The 16,325-nt window shown below is 45.0% G+C and overlaps 1 protein-coding gene across 1 annotated transcript; it reads left to right on the top strand.

Annotated features, from left to right (window-relative positions):
- Nucleotides 1-1,413: 1,413 nt before the first annotated feature.
- On the top strand, nt 1,414-4,359 carry CITED2 (Cbp/p300 interacting transactivator with Glu/Asp rich carboxy-terminal domain 2). The gene is made up of 2 exons (XM_027888027.1): nt 1,414-1,708; nt 2,348-4,359. The coding sequence occupies exon 2, from the start codon at nt 2,355-2,357 to the stop codon at nt 3,072-3,074; it is 720 nt and encodes a 239-aa protein (XP_027743828.1). The 5' UTR covers nt 1,414-1,708; nt 2,348-2,354; the 3' UTR covers nt 3,075-4,359.
- Nucleotides 4,360-16,325: the final 11,966 nt, after the last annotated feature.

The raw sequence follows: 16,325 nt of genomic DNA, 5'->3' as shown, positions 1-16,325 counted from the left end.
ACGGGAAATCACTCATCCATTATAGCTCATCGCGTTCAGGACCCCAGCTCTGCCTCCATGCAAAGGAGAGATGAGGTGGAGCTTACCCTGCTTTTGGTTTCACCTTTATATTTCACTGTAGCCAAGCCCACCCAAAAGGGGGCAGGACATGCCACATGGACTGCATCCCTTTTGCCCTCACCTGTGCCTCCTCAGGGAGGCCCTCCAGCATCACTGTACCTTGCAAAGCGCTTGGAAGAGCGCTTGAGAAACCTCATGTCAGCCTACATGATGGCTGCTCTGACCTCCATTCACAATTCCTACCTACTACTGTCCCCTCCGCGTGCCTGCAGACAGCTGAAAGCAGGAAAACAGAGGGGAAGCAGAAAGCCAGGAGAAGGCACTATGGAAAAGTGGCCCACCATCCAGCACTTCCCTGAGGCATGCTTCCCCCGGCCCCTCAGTTCGTCCCTACTACATCAGCATGGCTGCCCTTCAGGGAGGAGCTGGTGGATCTGGAGCAAGAGGCAGGAGGGCCGGTAGGGTAGGGGGTGTCTTAGATACGAATGGCCCCGCTGTGCAGTGAGGCAGGGCATTGCCGGGCAGGGGGAGCGACAGCACACGTGCCCAGCCAGGGCGACTGCCCGTGCAAAGCGTGTGCCCACCCGCACTCCTCATGTTCTGTTCGTCTTTGACACTGCAAGATAAAATCGTAAATAACGGTAATAAACCCCACCACACCGGCCAAGAGCAAGAGTGGGTAGGCACTCGCCCTGCACAGCCCGGGGGGCTGCGGGGCAAAAACAAGGGATGGAAGGACGTGGGAGTGGGAAGCGTGCCGGCACCCCCAGACGCACACCTCCCGCACGCGGCGCCCGTGCCTGTGGAAAAAGGTGGATTTGGGATCTCGCCTCCGGGAGAGCGCCTGGCCCCAAGGACGCCCACGCGGGTTCTGGGGCCTCACGCCGGCGGATCCGGGCACCTGCACCGCGGCGGCGCCGGAGGGATGGGCCTCGCCCTGCCCGGGCAGCGCCGCTGGAGCGCTCGGCCTCACGCGAGTCCGCGCCCGCTGCGCTGCAGCGACACGAGCGGACGGGGCACGGGGGGCGCCGGCGATGCCGGGACGCGGAGCCGGACGGGGCCGGGGGCGGAGGGTGAGCGGCCGCAGGGTGAGCAGGGAGCCTCTCCTGCCACCCCGCCACCGAGCCCCGCTTTGTTCCCGGGGGAGGCGCTGAGCGGGGCGCCGCAGAGCGGACCGGGTGCAGGGAGCGGGCTGCCTGGGCACCTTCCCGACCCTCCGGGCCCCTTCCCGCGTGTCTCCCTACACGCGCGTACCCCGCTCTCTGCGCGCGCGCGCTGGGTGTTCAGTGTTTTGGCTTTTTTCTATCCCCCCCCCCCTCCAGTTTCTTCACCCCCACCACCTCCTTCCCTCCCCCCGCCCCGCTTGCTCCAGGTTTTACTTCTGGTTGCCTGTAAGGGTTTTGCTCCTCCCTTCTGAAATCCTATATTAGCCGCGGCCAAAGCCGTGTAAGGAACACAGCTCATTGTTGGCAAGTGCCGATGCGACTCGCGGAGGGGCGAGAACCAGCTCCGGGGCTGCGGCAGCAATCGCGGCGCCCTCACGTCAGCGCCGGGGAGAGGGAGTCGGGAAAGCCCTCTCTATGCTGGGTGACTCTCGCTGACTGATTTCACCGCCACCTTTGAAGGAGAAAAAGAAAGAAGCCGGGAGGTGAGTGCGGCGGTTCTCGTGGCTGGTGCCGGGTGTCCCTTTTGTGTGCAACAGGAAAAACGTGACTGTATAAACACGCGAGGAAAGGTGTTTCTCAGCTGCCTCGGCTTCACGTCCTCATTTGTGCAGTACCGTATTTTTAACAAAATAATTGAGACTGAATTCCAAAAGTTGCGGACAGCGGCTAGGTGGGACTTGCCAATTCTTTGCTTGTTCCCTCAAGTTAGCGTGAGTGCCGTGGGAATCCGCTGCCTTCGCGGGCGAAGCCGGGGGGCTCGGGCGCCTTCGGGGCGCGGGGAGGCGGCGGCCGAGGCCGATCGGGACGCTCCCCGCCGATAGGTATGCGCGACTTGGAGTGGGAAGGCGTGCTACCCGCCAGATTAGCGGAGGGGACCGGGATTTTCGTGCCGCGGGCTCCGCTTTTATTTTTCCCTTTGTACTCCATGGTGGAGCCACGGTAGATTTTTGAGTTTGGGTTGGTTTTGGGGTGTTTTCCCCCTCTCCCGGGAAAGAGAGGACTGCAGCACCAGGGAAGTATTTTCAGCCATGGCCAGGCAGATGTAGCTGGTCCGGGAGAGGGCGGCTGGATGTCCGAGGAAGGGTGTATTTTCCTAATGTATTCACACGCTAACTTTCCAGGTGAGCAATGGCAGACCACATGATGGCCATGAACCACGGGCGATTCCCCGACGGATCCGGCGGGCTTCACCACCACCCTGCGCATCGGATGGGCATGGGGCAGTTTCCCACCCCCCATCACCACCACCAGCAGCAGCAGCCGCCGCAGCAACACGCCTTCAGCGCCCTGATGGGCGACCATATACATTACGGAGCTGGGAATATGAACGCGAGCAGCGGGGTGAGGCACGCCATGGGGCCGGGCAGCGTGAGCGGAGGGCACCCGGCCGGCAGCATGCCGCCCCCCGCCCGCTTCAGCGGCTCCCAGTTCATGGCCCCCCCCGTCGCCAGCCCGGGAGGGCAGCTGAGCGCCAGCATGCAGCTCCAGAAGCTGAACAACCAGTACTTCAGCCACCACCCCTACCCCCACAGCCACTACATGCCGGACTTGCACCCCGGCAGCCACCAGCTGAACGGCAGCAGCCAGCAGCATTTCAGGGACTGCAACCCCAAGCACGGCGGTGGCGGCAGCGGCTTGCCGCCCGCCGTCCCCCACGTCCCCGCGGCAATGCTGCCGCCCAATGTCATAGACACGGACTTCATCGACGAGGAGGTCCTCATGTCCTTAGTCATCGAAATGGGGCTGGATCGCATCAAGGAGCTTCCCGAGCTGTGGTTGGGACAGAACGAGTTTGACTTCATGACAGACTTCGTTTGCAAACAGCAGCCCAGTAGGGTGAGCTGCTGATTCATTTAAAACAAACAAAGGACTTTTATCGGTGCGAATGAAAACATTCCCCTAGACACGGTGTCTCACTTTTCAGGGCTTGAAAAGGTGAGAATCTGGAAAGCAGAGTCAAATATGCGCTTGAATTTTTTTTTTTTTTAAATCGCTGCCACCATCTTTTTTCTTTTTTTTTTTTTTTTTCGTAGCTTTGTCACTAACCTCCCCTTCCGTAGTAATAATATCTAGCAAACTCTGCCTTTTTATGTTGGTCACTCCCCACCCCACCTCCCTCTCTTAATTTCCTCGCAGTAACATGCCCATAATTCCCACAGTGCTGAACTGGTAGATATTAATCTTGGCAAATTCCTTAATCTTGTGGATTTTGTAAACGATGATTTTCAATTACTTGAACTGCATTCAAATTCTGAGTGAACAGGGAAAAAAATCGCATTCATTAGTTGGTTGCATGAACTTTGAAAGGCAGATACTACTGCACAAAAGCTGCCATCTTGCTTAATTTTTAACTATGCATTGCAGTGCAGACTAATTTTTTTTTTTTCTGAATACGCTAAACTGGAAGCTTAACAGATGTGGGCCAAACCTTTCCAGATCAGGAAAAGTAATACTGTTACTTAAAAAGTCTGCTACCCATTCCCCCTCCCCCATATGTATAGACAATAATATGGTGTGGATGGAATGTTGACTAGTGGCAAACATTTCACAGATATTTTTTTTTATTTTGTTTCTGTCTTCAGCGTTTTGACACTGTGCTAATATAGTTTATTCAGTACATGAAAAGATACTACTGTGTTGAAAGCTTTTCAGGAAATTTTGACAGTATTTTTGTACAAAACATTTTTTTGAGAAAATATTGTTAATTTATTCTATTTTAATTTGCCAATGTCAATAAAAAGTTAAGAAATTCTTTAGTTTTTCTAGAAGTCATTTACCAGTATTTTTCTTCAAAACTCCTCCCCACTGTCCCTGGTAAGTAGAACATCTATCTGTACAACCGTGTTGGTGTGCAAAAAGACATTCCAAGATAGAAAGTACACTACACCCATATATATGTCATGGTGAACTCGGTAGGTGAGTGGGATTTGAACATACTTACAGCATAAAGCCTCATGCGTAACATTGTAATATGCCTGTCAGTGTGGTTTTTCTGAAAAATAAAGTTGCCAAGGCGCAACTTTTTTGTGACTTGCCAACATACTTGCTTTAAATGTAGTTGTCCAGAGTTATGATGCATAAAGTATTTATTATATTTATCTATTAAACTTGTAATTTTATAAATCTGTTTTCATTTATATAGTAGACTTTGTTCTTTTGTATATTTATTATATCACCTGCAAGAGTTATGTAAAAAGGCAAATGTAAAAAGTATTTGTAATGTGGTGGGAAGGGAGGGTGGTGGCTGTCATCCTGCCCCTCTCACCTCACAACAGACTGCTGCATCTGTCCAGATCTGCATCACACTGGAGCCGATTGCATTTCATTTCCAGTGACTTAGGAGAAGGGGCATAGCATATATCCTTGAAGTATTCCACAGTGGGACATCTCTTACCCCTCTTTCCCAGAAACTGCTACCAACTGAAGCCACTGAGACAAATCCATACAGTTCTATTTAGAATATTTTGGGGGAAAATGTCCTTTATTTTAAGGCAGCTGATACTTTGCTCCTTGAATGCCAACTGTTGCTGCCTTCTGCCCTCATTGGCCCTTTGGCAAAGCTCCTGCACAAGTTTTTAGTTGAGAGAGCTGTGGGACCAGGACCCTAATAATACATTTAATCCTGTTTAACCATGCTTTTCAAGTTTGATACAGGAGCAGTATCACTGTGCTTCCTTTTTTGTCTACTTTTTAATCCATGTCTTTTGAATTTATTAGGAATAAAACCAGCATGGTGGATGTAGTTAAATTTTAAACCTGGTCACATAAACAAGGGAGGATATCACCACACAAGGGGAGTGTAAATAGCAGTGTTTTGAATCCAGCTGGGAAGTTAAACTGATTACAATTGCTAAGATTGTCCCAGCTGGTGAGAAAAGTGATACTTGGCCTTCTTTGCCTTTAAGACAGGAAGCAGCTAATATGTTTTATGAATGTTAAAAAACCATAAAAAAACAAACAAACCCAAACAAACCACAAGTAAAGTATCAGCAAAGGTAGAAAGAAGGAAGTGTACATATCTGGGAAAACCTGAGATGAAAAATTCTCTCTGCAGGCAGTGATAGCCCATTCTTAGACAATTCTCAGTGCTCAACAATTTAAAGAAAAAGCAACCTTCTGTTTTCAGCCAGTGATGGCTAACATTTTGTGACAGAAAATTTACCATCAAATGACAGTGAATGATAACTTACCAACTCGCCAATAACATAAGAGTGTTCAGAAGAATACAGCTGTTGATTTAAGACCCGTTGCCCAATTTGCTACTATATAAATCCTTTTTCCATTTCAAGGCTGTTTGATTGGTGCACGTTTCATTGCCCTCTTCTGCTGGAGTTTGGGAGGGTGATTTTTCTGATTCTAATCAACTTCTTGTACAACAGACTATCAAATTATGTGCATACCAAATTGCATGGATGTTTAAAGCCTCAACAATCTCCTAAAACAAAAGGGAATACTCTCACTTAAATGATGGGCACTTTTGCTTCATAAAGTTGGTTAAACAACAGATTCTTCACAGTTGAGACATCACTACTTAAGTCTGTCAACATTAAATCCTTCCATATAAGCTTTTCCAAGAATAGGCAGTTCCACGTGCACACGGGTAGAGTCTATTTGCATACAACTCCTTGTAAAACTCCTGAGAGCTGCTGCCTATAAGTAACAGCAGCTACTGAAAGCACTGGCTTTGGGCAATGCATCGCCAAGGGTTTTATGATTTCTTAAAAGTTGACCCCGGGGAAATTTGCCAAACAATCATATTGTCTACCTTGTCCCTTAATATCTAATGAAGAGTCATATACTAGTGGATAACACAACTGTGTATTTTCTTATTCATAATATCCACCAAGCAGTTCTGGGGGCCTGACCCTCATCTTGCCGGTGTGAACCCATTGGCAATACTCCCGATGGCTGAGGCAGTAATAGACTTTCAAGTAGGTCCTCTCTGGCCTCCACACTGCTTGGAAATACACTGAAGTAATTTATTATTGGAACCCAGCGATTAGTGAAGGATGCATGGCGACCCAGTTCTCCAGCTCCTCACGAAGGACACTGCCGTCCCGCTAAGTTTCTGTCAGTACAGGAAACTTGACCTCTGTACTTTGGCTGTTTTTCAAGAACTTCCAACATGGTACATGAGATCTGCTCCTCTTTAAGCCGCGGCCATAAATAGCCGCGCTGCTTTATTTGGAAGGGAGATCAGCCCTAAGCCGCCCCGCCACGCAAGGCGCGCTCGGTGGGAAACCGGGCGCCGATTAGCGCAGTCCTCGTCCTTCTTCCCCCGGGAATGAAGAATTCACGGGTGGGCGCCGGGCTGGAGGCCACAGTGGGGGAGCACCTACCCCCCTTACCCACGGGGCTGTGGCGCCCGGCGGCGCTGGGGGAGGCCCGGCCCGGCCCGGCCCAGCGTGGCGCGGCTGCCGCAGCCACCTGCGCGGGCGGGCGGCGGCGCCACGGCGCCCCCTGGTGGCGGCCGCGCTGCCCGCACCGCTCCTTCGCGGGCACGGTGGGGCTGAGGGGGGCGAGAGAGAGCCGGCCCATGGCCCAGGGCTCCCTGCCGGCCCTGGGAGGAGTTCAGGGGCAGTGCGGGGCCAGGGGCCCGCGCCGAGGTGTGGCATGGCTCGTAGGGAGGGGAGCCGGCCAAGGGCTCCTCGCACCCCTGCCCGAGGGGCCCCTGGAGTGCCGTGCCGGGAGCGCCGTGCCCGGGAAGAGCCTTGCCGGGAAGAGCCGTGCCTGCCCGGCACCCTGCCCTCCCGAAATTTCTCCTAGCGCGTTTAGAAGGAGAAGCAAACAGACCTTGTGAAAACATGCCTGTTGGTCTCAGGTTTTATTAAAAAAAAAAAAAAAAGTTATATAAACAAGGATTATCCCCTGCTTATCTTGTCTTGCTAGGGGGATTGGAAAATTCCAACATCTGGATTTGCAGAGTTCCTTTCATTTGTTTCTTTTTTTACTTTCTCCTTTTTTTTTTTTTTTTTTTTTTTAACTTTTTCCCCGGGGAAATGTTTTCCACACTGAATTGGATACAAAGCCCAGTGGATCTCTGGTGTTCAGCCAAAAGGCTTATGTCTTTGGAGCCCTACAGAACAGAATCATAGAATAAACCAGGTTGGAAAAGACCTCTGAGATCATCAAGTCCAACCAACCCTTGACCCAACACTGCCATAGTTACTAGACCATGGCACTTAATGCCAGTACTTCTTCTGAGTAGTAGTCGTCTGAGTAGTAGTAGGGTGGCTTCTGAGACAGCATCTGGCTGTAGTAGTCGTCCTGTTCCTAGCTTGTTCCTACCCTATTTCTTCTGCCCTCTGCCTCTGCTCCCTTCTAGCTATTTGGCACAGCAGGGCTTAATGTGTGCGCTGGTACCCAAGGGGCCAATACACCCTTGTATCAGAAACCCAGCAAAATTGGGGTGAGAACAGGCATGGGGGGAGGGAAGTGAAGTCAGAAAAAGCAGTTCTTGTCCCTGACCCCAGAACTGTCCTTTTTGAAGCCTTCTTTTTCTCGAAAATGCTCACTGCAGGTTTACTGCAGGCAGGAATAAGAAATGCCAATGTTACAGATCTGGGCTACACACACCAACCTTAACCTGATCTATTTCTGTATCATCACTCATAGGGATAGCAGTGTGAAGAAGGACTAGGTAACATTGACGGGAGCTGTTTAAATTATAAGACAAAGCATTTTTTAAATAGTCTGGCAGATATATTTGTCAGATAACACTGCATGTGGAATAAAACTTAGATGAGGAATAGAGGATTTTGGAACCCAAGGCAGCAGCATTTTCTCAGAATTTCATGTATTCTAAGTGCATCATTTTGTCAGTACAGAGGAGGTGTTTTACATAGTTTATGAAAATATATTTACACATTTCAATATGGTGCCACTATTGAGCTCACGCATAAGATAAAGCTGAGTTGGAGAAACTGCAACAATAACGAGATACATCAAATGACTGAACAGATGAGCTGCTGTTATGGTAGGTTCTCTGTTATTCTGTTTGCCTCATTTTAGAAAAAATTTTGCAACACCAGGTTTTTAATAGAGTTGGTTCAGGTACTGCAGTCCCTCTCTCAAAAAGTGCCCTTCCCTCTCTCAAAAAATTACCTAGGGCCAATTTGATCACAAGCCTGAAACAGATTCTGAAAGACATATTTACCATATTAAAAACTAGCAAAACATTTTCCGCCTTTCTGGGCTTTGTGAAATGCTAAGCACTTTTCACACCTTTTTCTTTCACTGGGTCATTTTGTTATCTCTCTCTATTGCAGTATTTATTTGACAACATATTACCTATTCTATAAGCAATAAAGTAAAAGAAAAGAAACTTCCAGATGTATCAAGTTCCTAAAACTGTGGCTGAAGTTATTAGTGTGAACGCACAGCATTCAAAATATTCAGCAGATGCTCATCACGATAAGATACTGAAGGCACACCTACTTATGTGCAGTTTTGACCAGAAGCCTCCTAACAATTGACCTGTGAGTTTCCTACTGCAAGCTGCTTTGCTAGCACTAATGCACTGTGCAGGAGAGGGTGAAGTTTCTGAAAGTGTATAAAATGTCTTATCTGCTGCTATTCAAATAGAGGTAATTCAGAGTATTTCAGATTTCACTCTCTCTTCCTGCTAGGATAAGCATTTAAAGGCTTGTTACTCAACCTCTTTTCTGTTTACTTCAAGCTACATTATTTGGTCTAATAATTGATATTATCTCTGCCTATAAACCCCATACTGTTATATGGGGTTTATACATCAACTTTGTATGAAGTAGAGTATGTATTTGAAGGCAGAAATGGATTCCTGGGATTTTCCAACAATGGGAAAGGACACCAAGCTTCTTCACATATCTGCTTTGTAGAGAAACTAAATAGTTACATTTTAGATTGCTTATAGGATTATAAAGGTTATAGAGTTATATTTTCAGTTCCTTCTGGGTTGCTTATCAGCACGTTGCACTAAGGCTAGTGTGTGATCCTACAAGAAGATGAAGGATGAGGTTCAAGCATGTATATGGAGATGAATATAAAGTCTTTCTAAGTAGCAGGCAGAAAAAAAATTAGTTATGACCATCACAGACAAAGTTTCAGGGAAAAGGTCTGAAGACTAGTAAATCCTAAACCACATGAATGAACAGGTACCTCTCCATGGAGGGATGGGGACAGGTTGGTTTTGCTTGTCATGTATGACAGGCACAACACTGTATGCCAGAAAAGTAGAGAATTCAAGAAAATGTGAGGTGTTAACCTTCCTTATGGACAATTATTTACACCAAAAACCTAAATTTTCTTTTGTGGATGCAAGTGATCAAAGCTGCTGTCAGATGGAGCCAGTGAAGCCTGCAGATCTGGGCACCAGCTTCTCTGCTCTTAAGTACGGACACAGGATTTGTGTCCTTGCTCCTGGGATGCGAATAGGGAGCAGTCCCATTCCCAGTCAGTCCTCACACTGGAAGCCATTGTAGCCAAAACTTAGGCTTGAAGTCTGTGCTCAGTCCTGCTTCTAAAAACCATCTTCTCTCTTTTTAAATCCCCTGTAATAACGTATCTCAGCTTCATCTGGTGGGACTCTCATGGCCAGGAAGCACCACAGCCCTGTGCTTCCTCATGTCCTCACTTCAGTTTGATCAGGGCAAATATAAGTCACTGAAAGTGTTTGAGGCAGCAGCATGTTTGCTTTGGGATGCATGGTCAGCCATTGTGATGGGTTTTTGCAGCTGTGCCCTGGGATGGCAGGGGCGGGCGACAGCTGGTCTGTCACAAGTCACCCTGTGTGTGACTTTGCCCTATAAGGAGAAGAGCAACCTCTGACAGGCATCTCACCCTGTTCCTGGCTTCTCAGATAGGGACCTACTGCAGGGCAGCCTGCCATCCCATCACCTGACTTCTTGGTCTCTTTCCTAGGCTGTCTCCTTTTTAGACAGGGTCCCCCTGCCCAACATTTTAATTAAGTGCTTTACATGAAAGATGACAATGAACAGATAATCACACAGATTTTTACAAGGAGCTGTTTAAATTTTTGATACTTACGTGTAGGTGCCTAGTTTCGGTTCACAACTTCTATATTGAAGCAGAGCAGTAGTTATTTACCATAACTGATAAAGCCTCGGTGTCAGAGCAGCTGCGGAGAGGCTGCAGTACTGGGAGCCTGTAGCTAGGTGTAGCTGAAGCCCTGCCTTTCTTATTGATTTAAGTACTTGAAAAAGCAGCCTTTTAATTTGATTTATCATATACATTTTAACTGAATGAATGTAGTCAGGCTGAATAGTGATGGATGCTTATGGAGTAGAGCCTTTGCCGAATGCAAGAATTGCATCTTGGCAATTCCACAATGCCTTCATAAAAATTAGAGTAATACTCATAAGTGACTCTTTGCTCTACTGGTTCCTCTTGCCCAGACCTTTTAGTCCTTGAGTCTTTTTAACATGGTTTGTTTTACTTGTAAATATTGCAAGCAAAGAAGTCCTCTGTTAGAGGTCTGTGTGTTTTTCCCCAAGGCTCTGTTACCAAGGGCTGGTGGAGGAGATTTTCTCCACAGGAACCAGTGAAGCAGAGCACTTCTAAATTCCAAAGCTGAACTAACAGTATTTTGGCCTAAGGAAGAAAAGGAAACTACTTGTCTTCCTTGCCTCTCCTTCAGATCTCTCTGGCTCTTACTGTACATAACAGCTTTGCCCTGAATGGTATTCTCATAACTGTGATTGAAGATAAGACAAAGCTCAGGAGGTACATTTGACTCTCTCTTCTTTTTTTATATGTTTACCTTTCAAAAAACAGTGGTCTTGATTTATTAATTGCGAAGAGTAACAGGACTTAAAATTATTATTCACCTGTGATTTTGTCCAGATAAGCTTCATCACCAAAATCTGTATCCATGGTCTCTGGGTTCATCTGATATAGGTAATTGCTTGGCCAGTGAAGTCCAAGTTAAAAATCAAGGCCTGACTGACTGATGGCTTACCTGGTATAGTCATAGTGTTGTAATGCCTTTTGGAGTGCAGGCAGCGCTTTATGCCAAAACTGCATTGCTTATTCTAAGTCTGACGCAGTTTCTTCAGCTTCCCCCAAGTCATCCCACCAGAATCAGTGGGCCTAAAAGCTCTCAGAACAGATTGTTTCTTTCAGGAGAACTATATATTGCTTGGTCAGGGTACACCATAGTGGTGTAAATCAGTCTCAGGTGTTATAAGTCCATCTGGAAAGTCTGGAGTGGTGTTGCTGGAGCACCTGCTTGATCAAGTTAAAGTGTTGCATGAGCACAGCACTGCAGGTGCAGACGTGAACCGCCCTCTGTAACTCCAACACCTCGTGTAATGATGACAATTTCAGGTTGGATTAAATCAGGATTCACAACCAGTGTGATGACTAAGAGTCTATCCAAAGTTCTTATTAGCTTAGTTCAAATATAACATCACATGTTTGAGTATAATCTTAAATTGGTGTTTGGGGTCAGGAATGGATTATGGCATGTTTTGATTCGTATTTTCCTCCAACATGAGCTTATTGGGTTTTATTACTGTTAAAATCATTCTGATAATGAATTACTAGGACCTTCTGATTACCTTTTTTCCTCAGCCAAAAGAGAAATAACTTGAACGTGTCTTCTTTCTTAGTTTTGTGGTTTTTTGAATCACCCTACTAGCAAGTGGCCTTTAACTACTGAGAAGGAAAGGAAGGGTGATGGAAATCTGATTTACTAACATTTTCCTAATTTTCTTCCTACCCCACAAAAATGAACAGCTCCAAAGTATTTTTTTTCAGTTGCTTTTGTCAGCCTCTTTCATTGTGAGGAAATTGCACGTTGCTTTTTAAGGAAGCTTAGGTACACTCATTTTGTACCTTGACACTTTTGTTTTTCTGGTTGCTCTGCTATAGGTGTATATAGTATTTAATATTCAAATCAATTCGTATTGCAGTAAAGCATCCATTGTTATCAGGGTGATTTTGTACTTTCCTTTAGAAAGGCAAGTTGCCAGCTTATACCTGCTTGTGCCAGCAGTTACTGGTTTCCTGATTCCTCAGTGTTTGTTGTCTGAGATGGATGATGATGCTGAAATGCTGCATGTCTTTCTTCTTCCACTTTTTTGATGAAGGTTACCTGGAAGATTGATGGCCTGTGGGTTTCCTTGACACTTTACAGTCTAGGAAGGAACAGGATGACCGAACAGGATTTAGAAATTGATGGAACCTCTCAAGGACCCAGCTCGTTGAACATGAGGTGGTGACATAAAAGGAAAAAGACAGAGCAAACCAATCTTATAAGAACTTCTTTTTGCTGTTGGTTGCATAGGAGATTGCTGGTGGCCCCATTGACCTGTATGCCCTCCAACACCTTTTTTGTTTTGTGACTGGAGAAAAAGTGAGAAAGAATAGGACTAAAGACTGGTTTTATTTTTTTTCCATTTTCTTGTTGATGAAACAGTCCACAGTCTTACAAATGGTGGCTACCCTTCCTACCTGCTCTGCCAACTGATATCCTAGTGAAAACATATTATGGCACAGAAGCTAACACTGAAAAACCTGGAGACGCAACCAGACAGCAGGAATCTGCTGTGCCAGGGAAGAACAAGCATGCAACAAAACAGCGGCTCTGGGTGACTTACCTACTGGCTGCCTTACAAGACAGGGAAGACAGGTAAGATACCAAATGATGAGAGGAAAAAAAAAAGAAAAAAAACACACAAAAAAAACCCTGAGAAGAGGTAAGCTTTACTAGTCATTAGAATAATGATATGACAGTCTTTGGATTTTATTTACTTTTTCTGTGTGGATTGTCTTAGTCACAACCTCTGAAATGCCTCAGAGATCTCAAAGAAGTCTTCTGAATTTAATGAAAGTCAGAATTACATTTTGCCGTGGTCATGTGAAGTACAGTTCCTTTGTATAGGGAAGATTCCTTTGTACTGGGTAACACTTATGCTCTCCAGACCTATAATTTACCTAATTTAGTCCTCTTTTGCTCAAAGCAACAAGGTTTTTAGGACATCTTTATTCAAGCTGACTGGACAGGTCCTATGAATTTGATGGAAATCCTTTGCAGAAAGTGAAGACACATAAAGCACATAAAGACACCGAGAATTTTTGCGAGGTGGACCTCCCTTTCACTCTGAGCATGTACCTCTGGTCCTCACATATAAAGCAAGCATGCCACAATTAAAGTAGAGAAGAGTCTGAGCGCATCTTGTTCCCATCTGCATGACCTTGGGCAAGTCATTATTTATTGTGCATTAATATGTAGCACTTTATGTCTCAGTTTACCCTTTCAAATAATGAGTACAATGAGCTTTCTGCAGTTCCTCACTTCTTCATGGTAGAGTTACTTAACGGAATTTATTAGATCCTTGCATGCAAGCTACTACACAGCTGGAAAACGCTGCCACAGAGTTAAATAGTAACTAGTGATGTATCTTGCAATGCTGTAGGAACTCGGACACTATTACAGATTGGCTGATGATGAGTATCCAAGTGAACTAGAATTGTTCTCTGTGATTCCAAGTGAGGTGCTAAATAGTTGATTCCCTCCCCCTCCCCTCATAGTTCAGCAATTCCCCATACTCCAAATAGTTTGGGAGTCTCACATAAGATAACTGCTCTGAGGCTATTGAGGGGCACTGAGATCTGAGCCATCCTCTCCTTCAGAGTGCCATTAGAGGAAAAACTCTCTGTAAATTCTTAGTAATAGAGTTCTGGAGACACTTCTGAAGATAGCTAAGACTAAATATTATGCACATATCTGTCCATATACTCCTATTCATGTCCAGGAGCTAAATTAGAGACCAAATTGCCTTTCACAATAAATATTATTTGCATAGGCTTTTTATCTACACAAAATGAAGATTTACTATATTCTAACAAGTTGGTGACATTGGTGCCACCTCTTGTATTTGTCTGTCAGCTTAGTAAAATATGAAAGGCAGTCTCACCTGATCTTTTCTTTATTCATCCTTTCATCTCTTGGGGTTTATTTTCTTCTTTATTCATTTGGCCTCACAAGTGTTGTTATGTTTAATAAGGTGCTTCTACCCAGATAGCTAGAAAATCCTTTTAGAAAAATCCAATTAACACTGTTTCCCAGTTTTGATCTGCCAGTGCCAATACACCTTTTGCATCCTTTGGCATTTTCCATGTAGTCATTCTCTTTCCACGCATGCCTTAAAATAGGTCATTGGTGTTTACATCAGCAGCACTTTTAGGCATCACACAGTAGCACTGCCACTTCTGCTGATCACTGCAGCATTCCTTCTGAACTAACCATTCATCATCCACCCTATCATTATCCTATAAAATAAGATCCTCATTAGGACCTTTTTCACCATCACTGTCTCTGTTATTTCCCCCCTTCTTTCTACAGATCTTTATCTTTCACCACAAATGTTCCCCTTATTTCCAAGTGTGTTTTAAGTGTTATATCAATCTGTGTTGTTCCAATTGTGTCAGCCCCTATTCTGCCCTCCAGTAGTCCTAGACAGGTTAGTTGTAACCTCATTGTTGTCCAGCCCCCTACTCCCCTCAGCTTACTTATGATTTTCAGCAGAATTTGGAACCTCGTTCTTTCCAGAGGAAGATGCTTGGCTCCAATTATGAGATACTTTCCCGCCCACGTACAGCCCATACAGATGAGAGATTCAAGCCTTCAATTTCTAATTTTCTTTATTCTCTGTGCTGCTCACCAGCAGGTGCTGCTAGGGAAATCAATGGCAGCTCCACACACGGAGCAGCTGCAGGACTGAGCCTTTAATGAGTCTTTTCCATTTCTAATTTTTACAAGCCAGTTCTAACAGCAATCTAAAATAAATGATACATAGTGATAATGAAACTGATGCAATTGAACATTACTAGCAAATGGAAGGATTTAGAAAAAGGAGGAAAAGACAAAAAAATATCTACCTTGTACAAAGCAAGTCAATTTACATTATCATACAGGAATCAATAATTTCCTCTCTATAACTCACCGTTGACCCAAGTACCACTGGCATTTAAAAGACTTCAAAATTATGCTAGATATGTGATTTTACAGCATGATCACATCTGAATTGGGCCCAGAGATTTCCCCTGGCAGGTTCAGAAAATGTTCAGGATGACAGTTGACTTGGCCCAACTATGTTCCCACTATGTGTTGATAGAAGATAATTTCTAGCCAGAGGAATATCATTTTAATACACAATTACATTACAAAAACAGACTGTTTCAGGATTCAGTACCTTTTTGAAGTTTCACACTAGATTTACGTTTGCTTATAATGGTGTAAAGCATCAGTAACTTCACTGTAGTACCAGAATAACTGGAAACAGCTAACACTGCTTTTTCCCTTCCCAATAAATTACCTTTATATATTGGGTAAGAGTTATTTTCAAATGGCAGATATACATTCAAGTGTGACTGCATGCCTCACCTGAGGGTTTTCTTTACCTTTTGTGTGATTTTTCAAGTGAAGCTATTCTCAAATTTGCCAAATTCTCCAAATAGCACATAGTATAATGTATTTATGTAGAGTCTGTCTCTTGGGCGAGCTGAAGCAGTGGAAATTGCCTGAAGAAAATTGAAACCCTGATAATTGATTTTGCTAGCTCTTAAAGTTTCAAAAGGCTTGAATCTTTCCAAGAATAAATCAAAAACTGTTCAGTAGCAGAGCATGGGGATTCCCTTCAGATTCTTACAGTGGTTTCTATACTAAAACTCAGAAATTATACTCTTAGTGATGAAGATTAAGAATTAAATTGTTTGCTTAAAATAGTTAAGTCTGTTGTCTATTGGGGTTTTCTGTGTCAGCTAATTTGGCTGCATTATTAACTACCACTGGTAGCCAGGATCTTTGAGCTGTAGAAGAAAAAGACCTGGCAAACATTAGGTATATGACAAACCCTTCAGGCCATAAAATCTTATTAGAAGGCAAATCACAACCTTCCAACCCTTTTGAGATTGATTTGGAGCTAGGAAATCTGTAGAAAATTGATGCAGTGTGGAACACCTGCTTTGTATACAGAAATAAATGCAAATATATTACTCCCCTCCCCCTCCATGTTTTTTTAAGTTGACACATGACTAAACGAGATAAATGATTCACAAGAAGTCACCATGCAAAATGTCTTATTGGTCCAGGTGTTT

The sequence above is a fragment of the Empidonax traillii genome, unplaced genomic scaffold, assembly GCF_003031625.1.
Source record: "Empidonax traillii isolate 1590-97213 ecotype Southwest subspecies unplaced genomic scaffold, ASM303162v1 scaffold229:size1690559, whole genome shotgun sequence".
NCBI lineage: Eukaryota > Metazoa > Chordata > Aves > Passeriformes > Tyrannidae > Empidonax > Empidonax traillii.
The sequence above is the reverse complement of the archived record's forward strand: the minus strand, read 5'-3'. Positions and strand labels throughout refer to the sequence as shown.

What these genes read in the sequence shown, in the direction of transcription:
- CITED2 (XM_027888027.1), top strand. Translation starts at nt 2,355, where the DNA reads ATGGCAGACCACATGATGGCCATGAACCACGGGCGATTCCCCGACGGA.